The sequence below is a fragment of the Aquarana catesbeiana genome, linkage group LG05, assembly GCF_042186555.1.
Source record: "Aquarana catesbeiana isolate 2022-GZ linkage group LG05, ASM4218655v1, whole genome shotgun sequence".
Classification (NCBI taxonomy): domain Eukaryota; kingdom Metazoa; phylum Chordata; class Amphibia; order Anura; family Ranidae; genus Aquarana; species Aquarana catesbeiana.
The window spans coordinates 575,142,818-575,157,799 of record NC_133328.1 but is presented as its reverse complement, the minus strand read 5'-3'; the positions used below and the strand labels follow the sequence as shown (position 1 = coordinate 575,157,799).

The window sequence follows — 14,982 nt, the reverse complement described above, 5'->3', positions numbered from 1 at the left end:
GAAACGTAGTACCCCGCCCTCCCCTGAAGATCTTTACTCTAGAATTAAAGATGTTGAACTAATGGAGAAAATGACAGCTAGAATACAAGACAGGCTGGAGGCCCAAAACAGAGTTTGGGAACCATGGCACCTCCGGGAGGACACAACATGACCAGGTAACAATTCTAGGCGGATGGCTTACTTCTTCTTTTTACCTCTTTCTCTCCTTCCTCCTTTTTCCCCTTTTTTCCTTTTATCTTTATCCCCCCTAAACCTGCACTAATAATGGTATCCAGGACCCTCTCTTTCTGGGGGACTTCACCCCTTTGTTTTTCCCCATATCATTATGGAAGAATGTGCTACACTTTAATACCAGAAATAGGCTTCCATCTACTTCTTTGTTTCCCAAGGGAATTATTAACAGCTAAACTGTACTGATTGTCAGTCTAACATTGTAAGCGGTCATACTGGATATTTTATGTGATTTTTTCATGCTTCTTTATTTTGTATTGATAATACACTTAATAAAATGTTATTTGATAAAAAAAAAAGAACAGTGTAAAAATAAAAGGTAAAATAAATAAGAAAAAAAAACATTTTTTTTTAAACACGCCCCGTCCCGCCGAAGTCGCGTGCAGAAGCGAACGCATACGTGAGCAGTGCCCGCATATGAAAACGGTGTTCAAACCACACATGTGAGATATCACCGCAATCGGTAGAGTGAGAGCAATAATTCTAGTTCTTGACCTCCTCTGTAACTGAAAACATGCAACCTATATAATTTTTTAAAGGTCGCCTATGGAGATTTTTAAGGGTAAAAGTTTGTCGCCATTCCATGAGCGGGCGCAATTTTAAAGCGGGACATGTTGGATATCAATTTACTCGGCATAACATTATCTTTCACAATATAAAAAAAATTGGGCTATCTTTACTGTTGTCTTATTTTTTAATTCAAAAAAGTGTATTTTTTCCAAAAAAAGTGCGCTTATAAGACCGCTGCGCAAATACGGTGTGACAGAAGGTATTGCAACGACTGCCATTTTATTGTCTAGGGTGTTAGAAAAAAAAGTATAATGTTTGGGGGTTCTAAGTAATTTTCTAGCAAATAAAAACTGACTGTGTCACTTCCTGTCTTGGAGATGCAACAGGAAGTAATTGGAAATCTACAAGGTCTCTCGGAGATGGCTGCCAACATAGACAGCAATAAAAACTTGTCTGCTATTCCAATCCCTATATCAAAAGTTTAAAAAATGGGTGAGTATCCAAAGAGCTAGCAATCAAAAGTAAAGCATCGTTTTCTAATTCACCCCAAAAAAAAGAAAAAAAAAGAGGAAACGTCAGCTTTAAATGGAAAAAAATAGAGTTGTAGCTGCATAAATGTCTAATTGGTTTCAAGGTGTTTGATTTCCCAGGAGGCGTCTCTTGCATAGTAAAGAAAACCGGTTTTGTCTCTTGAGCAGCGTAGTCACAATACCTGTGAACACCAGGCACTGTCACTGTATGCCTTTGTCCAGGTCTGCAGCTGAGCTGAGCTGACAAGTGTCATCTATGGGGCTGGCTGCAATGAATAAAGAAGGGGTGTGTACTGGAGATTAGCACTCACACACCCAGCGGAGTAGGAAGTGATTGTACACTGGGGATTTCTCCTGCCAGCAAAGCTAGTGGCACTGTGTACCAGCTGTGATCCCTCGCACCCAGCCAGGGTCTGGTGGCAGCCCTGCGGAAACTGATGACAACTTTCTATGAACAGCCAACCAGTCCGTCCCTTGGCCCCTCTTTGATTAAGGGGAAGTGGACATTGGGGATCCAATGGCTTCCCTACCTGACAACCTAACATTGGGGGACAACAGTACGGGGATAGCCAGCCTCTGGGATGGTGCACACAAGGTAAGCGATGTTACTCTATGGCTTTAATTTACACTTTGTCAGCCTTGTGTAAAACTTTTTGTAAATCTTTGTATCATTGTTACCTTAATGTAACCGTATAATTACCTTAGGCTCATTTACAGTATGTCCCTTGATCAACACAGCCCCAATGCAAGACAGTTGTTTTCTATGTGCTCTGTACATATCATAACGCTAGGTTTAGACCTGTGTTCAAACCCGCCACTCCTCTGCTTTTGAATCGTTTTTCCAGAGGCGATTAACAGGCAGTGAGGAAGCAATGTGATGCCTCCTCATTGTCTGTTTAAACCCCATTTTTGCCAACAAACACACCACAACCTTGCATTCAGTTGCAAAGCATTTGCTGTGTGTTCTCCATTCGTCATTGGTGGGCTTGCTGTCCGCCGATCATGATACATTGTATTGTTATTGCTGCGGTCATAAACCATGTAACCACCCATGCCTGATGCTATTGCAGCTTAAAGCGGAAGTCCGCCCACCCCTTTGAAAATTTAAAGTCAGCAGCTACACATACTGTAGCTGCTGACTTTTAACATTAGGACACTTGCTTGTCCTGGAGTCCAGCGATGTCGGCACCGCAGCTGATGTCTCCATTGGCTGATCGGGTGCTGCCACCGCCATTGCCGGTAAGGGGTCCCAGTAGTGTAGCCTTTCGGCTTCACAGTCAGGTCCCTACTGCGCATGCGTGAAGCACGCTGCACTCACTCACTAGCCCGACAGAAGTGGAGGGAGGCAGAGGAGGAGAATCGAGCTGCTGATGTACTTCACCGCGGCCCAGCCTCCCGGAAGTGGGGACAGGGTACCTGTCAAAGACCAGTATCCGCAACCCCCCCCCCCCCCCCCCCCGAAAGGTGGCAAATGTGGCACCGGAGGGGGGAAGGAATTGGATAAGCGGAAGTTCCACTTTTGGGTGAAACTCCGCTTTAAGAGGAGACACTAAAAATGAGGCACAACCGCACGTCTAAACTTAGCCTTACATTGCTTTGCGTAAAAATGTTATTGCACTTGTGTGGGTTTCCTCTGGGTACTCTAGTTTCCTTTCAAGCTTCGAAGACATGCTAGCGGGTTGATTTTCTTGTGTCTAACTTGGCCTTAGTATAGGTGCGTGTGTATACTGTATATGCATGTGAGTTAGGCTTCATGTACACTGGCTGCTCCTAAGGAGGCGTTTAGCAGCTCCGAGTTTAGGTGAGAATCGCGTAATCAGAAGAATCGCATTCAGGGTAGGAAACGGTGGGAAAACTCAGAAACGCAGTTTGTTTTGCCACGTTTTGCATTTGGCCGTGGTCAGGGTAGGCTAGTGTACATGTAGCCTTAGGCCCCTTTCACACTGGGCTGTCTGTTTTAATGGACTCTGCTTACCCGTTTTCATCCGATCCGCCAGGCGGATGGAAAATAGGGTCTCCATCCGTCTGCGTTTAGCAGATCAGATGTCAGCGGACATGTCACCGCTGACATCCGTCGCTCCATAGAACTGTATGGAGCGTCCGTTCAGGTCCACCTAAAAAACTGACAGGCGGACTTGAACGGTCCGCATGTGTGAAAGGGGCCTTACAGTCTTTAGATTGTAAGCTCCTTGAGGGCTGCATAAATTGTCAGTTCTATATAAATATCTGTAATAAAATATTTTAAAGGAATGCAGTATGTTTTGTGGAGTTCCACTGTTTATTTTTAGTTTATTAAAAGTCAGCAGCTACAAAAATATATAGCTGCTGACTTTTAATAAACAAACACTCACCTGTCCCACGGTCCAGCAATGTGGCCGCCCGAAGCCTCCTTTCTCTCCCCCTCCTCTTCACTGAGCCGCCGCCGACATTGTGAGTGTGGGCGCCCGGCTTTGACAGTTTGCGGCTTCACAGCCGGGCGCACACTGTGCATGCTTGAGCCGTGCTGCGCTCTGTCAATGGCCAGGCAATATCTGGAACCTGTCGGGTGTCCCAGAACATTGCCGGGGAGGGGCCGCCTAGGAGTCGCCTAGGCGGTTAGAAGCCTGGAAGGAGGAAATGGGACAGGAAGTCCCACTAAAAAAACAAGTACCCAGCCGCCCCCCCCAGGGTGCTCATCAGGTATTTTGGTCCTAATTGTGCCCTTCATTTGCTTCATCCTTGAAAATAATTGCTCACATAGACAGGTGCTGCCGAAAATTGATGACATGAATAAGGCGTGATTGTGAAGAGTGAGAGATCTTTCTTTGGGAAGATAAAACTTATAAAAGTCCAGTAGAGAGACACTGTCAAATTTTTCCTATCGTTTTAAGTTCATTTACAATTTTGTGTTGGGCCGCATTCATAGCCGTTTTGGGCCTCAGGTTGGACATCCCTGTTTTAAACCATACCCTACTTTATCCAGAAAACCTTTTGGGTTTGGATAGACATTAAGAGAAAGTGTGTCTGTGATCTGTGGCACCACCGTGTTTTCAAAATATGAGAACAATTATCTGCCTGCTGAAAATTTCCGTCCTCCTCCTCCTTTTTTTTTTTTTTTTTTTTTTTTTTTTTTACTTAAGACCCTGAGGTCAGCAATGGCAGACTGCATGGTTCTCTCATGACATGTGTCTATACCTAGCTATCAGTCACCTGGGGTCTCCTGACCCACCTAAATATGGAAGCCATTCAGAAACGCTTTGCAGCTCATTGGGTCCATGAGGATCCAGAGCAAAAATACAAAATACAGAAATTCACCTAGTATAAAGCTGAGGATGATGTTTTAAGAGAAGTTTGGCCAAAGCTTATTTTGGCCATAATTTCCTGATGGGTCACAGGGGTGCATTTACTTTTGCTCTCCTGTCACGCAGAGTTCACTTATAGTGGGCTATTGTCTGCTCAGAGCTGACATGGCAGAGCCTCTCCAGATTATGAAAGGATTCTAAACCATTTTGTCGGTATCCACCCAAATGTCTGATCAACAACTGACTTAGCCACTTGGTGCGCCACTAAAAGCCAAAACAAGTTGTGCCTGCCCCCTCCCCAGCCCAGGGCTCCACTGAACACTGGAGGACCAGAGCAGTGAGTGGTGGCTGGCAGTCACTGCTCTCCACTCTGGGCAAACCAAGAACTGATCAATCAGCAACCATGTGATCACTTAGCTCTCAGTGTAAGAGCTGACAGCTGCAGCATAGAGGTGAGCATGTGTGTTTGCTTTTTTAAATCCAAAACTTCTCCTTGCAAGTGCAGCTGGGTATCTGCTTTGCTGGGACTTGTAGTTCTACTACAACTACCCAAGGGCAACTTGTCCAAGCCTGCTATGCGGAGTGTTGGACTATGTGAAGAGTTCAGATCACACAGTGACATCGTGGTCAAGCTGTGCTTGCTCTGGTAGATCCATTCATTGTTCTTTAACTCTTGCATCCCATACATTGGACTCTGTGTTGGTGTTTGAGGGAGTTAGGACCAAGACAAAAGGCATTTTGTCAGATGGGCTGTTTATTGCTTGTGCTTGGGGCCAAATTCATTTCCATGCAATCTGTAGGAGCACAAGAGCTCATTGTTGTGCAGATAAGGGACTGCCTTTCCCAGTGGTCATAATCCTTTGAAGGCCTAATCTGTGTTTGTTCATCTGATCCCCTGAATACATGAAATTAAGAAAAGACCCCCGAGCAAGGTCTGTCTGTGCTGATAGATAAAATTTATCTAAAAGGAACAATGCTAGTGCATCTTTTGTGTTTGTCGTATCACAACAGTAGTATTTTCAATAGATAAAATGAAAGTTTGCAATGGAAAACAAAGTTTTCCAGCTACCGCGGACAGATTTGTTCATATTTCATGTGTATGATTGCTCAGCCAGCACCGTAGCTAAGGCTAGCTATACACATAAAGCTAGCATTAATGGGGAAAATCAATAGATTCCAAATACCCTGGATGGTGGAATCTGTCCTGTCGGATATTGTATTCAGGCAGCCACAGCACCCGTGACTGCATCTGATTGGATGCTGTCACTCTTTTGGTTGACAATTTTCCACCCAGCTTCAATTTTTTTTTAAATGGAGTTTTGAGTAGGGTGGTGCTAAGAGAGCTTGAAATTTGGCTGACTCAGCCGGAAACGGTGAAAAACATGAGCCGTGACAGGCCAGCTTTAGTTTTAGCACTCTTGCCTTCCATCCTGCATTCAGCTTCCACCCTGAACACACTTGGAATTGTTTGTTTGCATGGATTTACTCTGTGTGCTCCAAGTTCCTTTAACAACCCAAGACTATTCTCTGAATTGGCTTTAAATCATAATAAGCTATGCAATCTTGTTACATAACCATGGAAGTGGCATTGGATTGTAAGCCTTTTTATGGAGAAGAAGGTCTTGTTCACATGGGGCGTATGTAGCGGTATCCCCATAGGGGCTGCTAAGTTATGTAGCCCACCTGTCACCCTGCCCAGCTTTAACCCAATGTCATCTGAGACCAAGGTGGGATAAGAGATGACGTTGGGTTGGCTCTGGGTTTCTGCTGGAAAGATGAAATTAAGTTAAAACCAGACAGTGCGTCTGTTGCAACGTTGCACTTGCCTGAAATATATTTGCAGTGCCCACTGAACTGATGCTGCAGGGATAATTGTACCAGCTTGCGCAGGAAGGACATAACAGGGAGCGACTTGGACCTGCCCTTGTTAACGATATCAGCCGTGGCCTGGTTGTTGGTGTCGAAGGCCACCGTTTGTCTGGTCCAGGTATGGCCCCAGACCTGAGCGGCTGCCATGATTGGGTATAGCTCGAAATGAGGAAGATTGGATGAACCCGGGGATTAGGAGCATCTCTGGATGTCCTGCAAACCAATGATGGCCAAAAATTGCAGCGAAGCATGTGGAGGCTGCGGCATATGTTACTACCTGCGTTGATAAAGCCGATACTGACGGTATGAACATAGATATGTCATTCCAACTAGTAAGGAACTCATCTCACATAGACAAATCCACTACTGCTGCTGTGTCTAGTCTAAGGATTTGATTGGGGTTCTGTGTCTGAGAGAGTAAGACCAAGAGGCTTGAAATAAAAGATCCTCCCTGGGGAATAATTCTCATTGCGAAGTTGAGCATCTCTAAGAGGGATTGAAGCTATTTCTTAGTACACCCCTGTGCACAGGTAAAGTCATGAAGAACCGACCTGATATGGGTCGGTTTGTCAGGGGGCAGGCTGGCCTGTATGGAGCGAGTGTCAAGGTTGACCCAGAGGAAGATGATAGTGTGCTGGGCCTTCCATTTTGTGCTCTGCTATGGGCACATTGAGATACCCAAACACCACTCTTAATCTATCTAGGTCTACTGGTGGCACACCGGGCTGTTCGATTAGCAGGAAGTCATCCAGACAATAAATGACCATCTGCCACTGGACTTGGTGCAACAGGATCCAAGTGAGGGACTGTGCGAAGGTGTCAAAGAGCCACGGGCTGTTTTTTAGAGCCGAAGGTCAGTTTAGTGGTGAAGTAATATGACGCTTTCCATTTAATGCTGTGCCAGCACCAGAGGGACAGTTGGATGGGTAGAAGCCTACATGCATCTGATATGTCAGCTTTAGAGAGCCAGGCGCTTGTGCCTATTTTGATAATTGCCATGTCGACTGAAGCATATTTCAGGGAGAATTCCTCTGAAGGAATTAAGGAATGAGGCGGGTCATACACCAAACAAAATTTTATGTGAAGCTGAGAAATGGCCAAGGACATGGACTGAAGAGATGCTTGCTGGGAGCTGGGCCAGTCTGTCGCTGGTGGTGGGATGAGGAGCCTGTAGAGCTCTGCTTTCCTGGCTGTAGCGGAGAAGGGCACGCCCCTGTGCCTTAGTTCCGCTGTTAACTTGGGAATGGTCCCCCTGAGGGACTGCACGCTGCCATTCTGAAACCGGAGAGGGTGACAGAGGGGCAGATGTGAGGTCTTCGCTGCTGGCCTGTGACATGACTCTGGGTGACTTGTGCCCTAGTTGCGAAGTCCTGGTTTTTGAGGTCAAAAGTTCAGTCGACCGGAACCTGGGGGAATAACGTTCAACCTGGTGCAGGATGGAAATACCTGAACTCGACTGACCTAGAGGAGAAATGACAGACGGACAACGGAGAGTGGCTTTATGCCATTATAAGTCGCCAGGTCATGCGACTTTGAGATGCATTTATAGCGACTGCAAGGGTAACCTTATCAGGAGGTGAACGATGGTTAAACGAATTAATCTGAAAACATGAATGGAATTTGAAGGAAAACTGCTTTGAGAACAGTTGGTCTGAAGCTATGTGGGTTGATGTGCCTTGTTGCGACTGGATTTGAACTGGACCGTAAGAAGAGCCGTACTGAGGGGTGTCTGTCAATGGCGTGACAAATCATACAGTGATCTGAATTTAAAAGTAAACTATTGCGCTAATAGTAGAGCGTATGACTGGATAAAAGAAACGAAAATGCACGAACGACCCGACACGAAGCGACTGCCGGACCTAAGGAGAACATGACAGACAATATACAAAATAAGATTACTGAACGATTGAAGTGATGGTGACACGAATCGGTGTGCCGCAACTGTGATTTGACAGTGAACCGAATTGTGGAATATGGGATGAAATGAGGGTGAAATGAATGCCATGACAGAGGCACGAACCGGTATGTCGCGATAGCGACTAACAGCAAACCTGTCTGTGGAACCGGAAATAACAATGGCTAACACAAGTCAACGTGAATTAGTGCGTCACAGATGTGACTGAATTCGAATCATAGTGAAGGGTATACAAAATGAACTAATGAAATGTTTGCCATGACAGATGCACGGATCAGTGTGCCGCAATTTGCGACTGACAACGAACCGGACTGTGGAGCATGGAATGAAATAACTAGAACAAGCCGGTACGAATCGGTGCGTCGCAGATGCGTCTGGATTCAAATCAGAGTGAAGGGTATGTGAAATGTAACGAATAAAATGTTTGCCATGACAGTGGCATGAACTGGTGTGCTGCAATTTGCGACTGATAACGAACCGGACTGTGAAGCATGGAATGCATGAGACGGAATGACTAGAACAAGTCAACGTGAATCGGTGTGTCTCACATGCAACTGGGTTCGAATCGGAGTGGCGGGTATATGAGAGGAATGGAATGATTGCCACGACAGAAACACAAATTGGTGTGCCGCAGTTGCCACTGACAACAAACCGGACTGTGGAGCATGGAACTGTATGAGAAGGAATGACTAGAACGAGCCGACACGAATCGGTGCGTCGCAGATGCAACTGGATTCAAATCGGAGTGAAGGGTATGTGAAATGTAGCAAATGAAATGATTTGCCATGACAGAGGCACAGATCGGTTTGCTGCAATTTACGACTGACAACAAACCGGACTGTGGAGCATGGCATGAATGAGATGACAAAACTAGCCGGGACGAAACGGTGAGCCGCTGATGCGACTAGATTTGTCCCAGAGGGTAATGCGAACTAAAATAACTGAAATGATAAACAGTGTGTTTCTTAAGTGAAATGGGCCTACTACGTGGCATGAAACCGCAAAGTACAAGAATGTACGAATGAAACCAATGAAAAACGGCTCAGTGTTTGTGCTCACTAACTGAGCCACAAGTTCGTGGTTTGCACGAGGCTAAAATAAAGCTGCATGCGGAGACTTAACGAATGACTCGCAAGTTCCATAGCGGGGTTTCAGAGACACTGGGTATCTGGCAAACAACGGTGCTGCGTGAAATGAAGAAATGATATATGAATCCTACCTGTGACAGTTTGAGAGACTCGATCTACAAAAAAACACGAACGGAAAACCGAAAGTCTCTGAAAGTTCGGACACGCAGCTCACAAACACTGCGTGAGTTGGAAGAGTTGGCCTAGTGACGTAACGCTTGACGCACCGGAACAGACAGACAACAGTTGAGTGGGCTGCTTAAATACCCCCCGGACTCCTCCCATAAATTCAGGCCACCATAGTGGCTATATATATTCTTTTTATATCTATACACAAAAGTTGTGCCTTTTCATTTCTATTTTAAACTGAATGGGTTGTTTTACAAGGTGGTCGTTTACGATCACTTTAATAATATTATTTTATTGCAGTCCATTTCCCATTGAGTTATCTCCTTTCACTTACTGTTCTGACAGTCATTCAATATACAGGAAGTGAGAGGGAATCTCTCCAAGAATGCCAGACAGCAGTGAACAGTCAGGGTTTTATTCCCTCGCACATGAATAGACGATTGATTTCATACGCATGTGAAAGGACAATTGAAATGACCACTAAATGAGGATGGTTTCATGTCACACAGCCTCTTCCCTCCAGGCCATTTTAGGGTGTTATTTTTCCATTCTTTCTTAGGCCTCATGCACACTGGACATTTTTACAGATGTGGTGTGTGTTTGTTTTTTTTTTTGTTTTTTTGTTTTTTCTATAATCAATAAACTCTCCATGTTCTCCTATGTGTCCATGCACACATAAGCTGTTATCAACTGTTTTTGGCTGGAAAAAAAAACACAAAAACTAGTGGGTTCTGAGTGGAGTTTTTCAGCTGTAAAAAACACTCTAATGTCAAAAAACGCAGATAAATGCTCAAACGCAGCTCACCAGCGTTTTTTTTGTTTTTTTTTTTTTTTGTTTTTTTCAATGTTTTTGATCCCATTGAAAAAAAAAAAAAAAACGCTGAAAAACGCTATTTCAAAAACACTGAAAAACTCACTGCAAAGCTGCTGGCGTTATTATAACATCCAGTGTGTGCATGAGGCCTAATAATAAGAAACCTCTTTGGAGGCTGTAGCTCAAGAGGAGGTGTTACTGCCCAGGATCCTCAGCTGTTCTTGCATTGTAATTCAATTTACTTTGGGAAAAACATTACAACAGCACCTTACATATCCACAGGAGCTGTTAAGCAACAGGATGTGATTGCATTTTGAATACTAATTCTAGAACACTGGGGCAATGGATTTATTACCATGTCGTTTCCCAGCTACAAAAACCTATAGATAGATTGTGCTGCATAGTTTTCGTCATTTCAAATAAAATGTTCAGGGACGCCTTTTTTTTTTTTTTCCCTGTGTAGCCAGAAATACAACACATGTTGTTTCTGCTGATGGATGAAAAGTTTATTTTTGCTCAGTGGCTTGGACAGAGGTGCAGGGGTGCTCAGTGGGCTGGAGAGGGGGCAGTGGTGCTCAGTGGGGTGGATAAGGGGGGTAATGGTGCTCAGTGGGATGGATAGGGGGCATAGTTTGTGGGGTGCAGGAGGCAGAGGTGCTCAGAGGAGGGGAAGGAGATATGGCTTTGGTTCTTAGGGGGGCAGTGATTCTTGGGGCGGCAGGGGTGCTCAATGGGGTGGGCAGAGGGGCAGGGGTGCTCAGTGGGATGGACAGGGGGCATTGTGTTCAGTGGGATGAACAAGAGGAGCAGTAGGTGCTCAGTAGGGGAAGGGGGCATTGGTACTCAGTGGAGTGGGCAGAGGGGCAGTGGTGCTCATTTGAGTGGGCAGGGAGCAGTGGTGCTCAGTTGGCTAGACAGGGGATTGTTTGTGGTATTTAGTAGGGTGGATTGGGGGGGCAGTGGTGCTCAGTGGAGGAGAAGCAAAAGTGGCTTTGGTGCTTAGGGGTGGTAAAGAGTATAGTGGTACTCAGGGGGGCAGTGATGCTCAGGGCGGCAGGGGTGCTCAATGGGGTGGACAGAGTGGCAGGGGTGCTCACTGGGATAGACAGGAGGCATTGTGTTCAGTGAGATGAACAAGGGGAGCAGTGGGTGCTCATTGGGGGAAGGGGGGCATGAATACCCAGTGGAGTGGACAGAGGGGCAGTGGTGCTCAGTAGGGTGGACAGGGGAGCAGTGGTGCTCATTGGACTGGACAGGGGGGCAGTGGTGCTCATTAGGGGGGTAGTGGTGCTCAGTGGGGTGGACAAGGGGCATTAGTGTTCAGTGTAGTAGATGAGGGGGCAGTGGGGGGGGGGGAAGTGGCTTTTTTGGTCAGTAGCATGGAGAGGGGGGCAGTGGTACCCAGGAATGCACTGGTTCTCAGTGGGGTGGACAGAGGGGCAGTGGTACCCAGTGGAGTGGGCAGGGGACTGTTGTGTTTGGTAGGGTGGACGAGGAGAGCAATGGTTGCTTAGTGGGGCTAGGGAGGGTGGGGCAAAGGGGCATTGGTACTCATTTGGTTGGGCAGAGGCAGTGGTTCTCAGAGGAGTGGACAGAGGAGTAGGGGTGCTCAGTAGAATGGACAGAGGAGCAGTGGTGCCCAGTGGGGTGGACAGGGGATCATTGTGTTTGGTGGGGTGAACAAGGGGAGCAATGGGTGCTTAGTGAAGGAAGGGGGGGTGGTGCTGAAGGGGCATTGGTACTCTATGGGTTGAACAGAGAGGCAGTGGTGCTCAGTGGGGTGGACAGAGGAGCTTTGGGGCTCAGTTTGGTGGACAAGGGGGGCATTGGTGTTCAGTGGGAGGGTGGAGGTATTGACGCTCAGTTGGGTACCTGGCTCATGCTGTCCCATGCTGGAGCTGCTGATGAGCTGTTGTCCCTGGTTGGCTCACTGACTGCTGCTGGGCACCGCTAGTTGAAGCTGAGGATGCACTTGACATCAGAATGAGAGAGACAGAGCAGTGTCATGGAAAAGCAAGGGGTTCCTTCTGCTGCTTGCTGTTTTTTGGCACTAACAGCCACAGATTTTGAGCTCTGAAAAGTAGCAGGGACAAAAGCTGGCAGCAGAAAATTTTAAAGTGTGTCATTTTGTGGCTCTGGGACCCAGAAAGATCACCAAAAGATGAGGATCACTTGCCCTGAGTGCCTGGAGCTAGGAACGCTTAGAACACAGCCTGGGATGCAGTTAATGCGGGACTACACGGTAAAATGTGGGACTGTCCCAGCAAATTCGGGACATTTGACAACTATGTGCCCTAACCTATTAGGTGATAATTGAAATATCCCACTTTAAAACTATACAGGATGGAGGCGCTGCCTGTTCTGACTTGCTCTTAAAACATATAAGGTCCAGTTTTTCAATGTGAACGCCCCCCCCCCCCCAACACCTCCCACCTATCATAAAGTGCTGCAATAATCCAAACACCAGGAGAAAAAAGTTTAGATAATATTCTTGAGATCTCAGGGAAAGCTGTCAACCATCAAATCGCTCCATCTTGCCAGGGCTGTTGCCTCTCTTCCTTCCAGTCGAACCGAACAGGAAGTGGGTCCCGAGACCCGATTGGCCGGAAGTCCTAAGACTCCCTGGCCAATCGTGTCTCAGGACCTGCTTCCTGATTGGCCAGGAAGAGAAGCAGGAAGACATTAGCAAATATTAATTTGCTAATGTCACATATGTGGCTGGCCCAAGCGCACCCTTTTTTGAAGCCGATTAGAGCCTCAGGCTCTAATCATGTGCTTAAAAAAAATAAAAACCCATCGAAATCCATTCATCCAGTGCACTGCATGTGGATTAGGGGCCAGGCTCATGGATTCGGGGGGCGGCGCCCCTGCGTCCTTAATGGACGGGCCGTCACTGATGCTGTGTCTTCTCAGTAAGATTTGGGTTACTCTGCATTCTCCAGGCTTTTGCAAGAATGACCGTAAGGTAGGAGACCTGGACCACTGGAGAGATGAGTATAAGGTCTTTTCTACTGCAGAGATCCTGCATGCACAGGAGTGCAGTTATCCCGACACACAGGCACTGTGCTGGAATGCCGCATGTGCATCTACAGAAGACTGTGAGCAGGCAGGTTTATTTTATAACAGAAGAGACATTGAATGCAACAAAGAGCCTTGATGCTCGCAGTTTTGTAATATTAAAATGTGGGCTCTGTTCACACCTCTGCAGGTGCTCACGCGTTTTTGGTCTTTTTTTGCGCAGCCCATTTATTTGAAACAGGCTGCCCTATGCATGAAAAATGCACAAATGAAGTGCATGACCCTTTTTAAAAAAATTGTGCCATGTAAAAATGTATGGAACTTTTTGTTGCTTTGCATTTTGGTGTACAAATTAGCAAGGTGTGTGGGACCCACAATGCACAAAAGTGAACCCAGCTTTAGTTCTGCTTTAAATTCTGCTTTAAATACACCCATCTGAAACTGCCCTTATTTTGACGAAATGATTGTTTTAACATTTAGCAAAACTTGAAAGACTTGTATTCCAATTCATTGCCTGGGGACACATTCTTCATGTGCAATACGACAAGGTGTGTTTGTCTAAACAGACTATGAAATGTTTTTACAGTTGCATATGGCCCTTCTGAAATCTTCCATTGAGAATTCTGCATTATCAGGTAATCCAGATCTATGAGTGATCACAACGTGAAAGATAGATAAAGCGCATCAGACGGACACAGCTCTCAGGAGAATCCAATCAATATCATAACCCCAGAAAAGATTGTATCCAAAAGATCAAATAAAGTGGGGAAAATATGAATTTGATCCTCTGCTGATTTTGTAAGTTTGCCCACTTACAAAGAAATGAAGGGTCTATAATTTTTAACATAGATGTATTTTAAATGATAAAGACAGTAAATACATGATACAAATGTTATAAATTGAGTTGCAGTTCAGTGAGTAAAATAAGTAGTATTTGATCTCCAAGCAAAACATTATTTAGTACTTGGGGAGAAAACCTTGTTGGCAAGCACAGAGGTAATACGTTTCTTGTAGTTAGGTTTGCACACCTCAGGAGGGATTTTGATCCACACTTCTTTACAGATCTTCTCTAAATCCTTAAGGTTTCTTGGCAACTCAAAGTTTCAGCTCCCTCCATAAATTTTCTGTAGGATTAAGGTCTGGAGACTGCCTAGGCCACTCCATGGCCCTAATGTGCTACTTCTTGAGCCTCTCCTTTGTTGCCCTGGCGGTATGTTTTGGGTCATTGACATGCTGGAAGACCCATCCACGATCCATCTTCAGTGTTATAGCTGAGGGAAGAAGGTTCTCATCCAAGATTTTACAATACATGGCCCCATCCTCAATAATACATTATAAGGAACATGGACATTTTTGGTTACTCATTCATGTATTTCATATGGTGTGATGGATGTGACTGTTCCAATCCCTTATGCTGCGTACACACGACCGGCAAACTAGGTCTTACGGTCTTCCCGACGGACTTTTGGCGGAATTCCAACGGACTTTCACAATGAACGGACTTGCCCACAAACGAACGGACTAGGTCCGTTCGTAAGTCCATTCATTTTGAACGTGA

At 45.8% G+C, this 14,982-nt stretch overlaps 1 protein-coding gene across 3 annotated transcripts in view; it reads left to right on the top strand.

Annotated features, from left to right (window-relative positions):
- The first annotated feature begins 961 nt into the window (after window positions 1-961).
- NIPAL2 (NIPA like domain containing 2) overlaps window positions 962-14,982 on the top strand; it is a 176,720-nt gene continuing 162,699 nt past the window's right edge. The window contains exon 1 of one of the 3 annotated variants that reach the window (XM_073632029.1): window positions 962-1,866. In XM_073632029.1, the coding sequence (XP_073488130.1) occupies window positions 1,789-1,866 (78 nt within the window). In that variant the 5' untranslated portion in view covers window positions 962-1,788. The remainder of the gene's footprint in view (window positions 1,867-14,982) is intronic. The other 2 variants (XM_073632028.1, XM_073632027.1) reach the window with 2 other exon arrangements.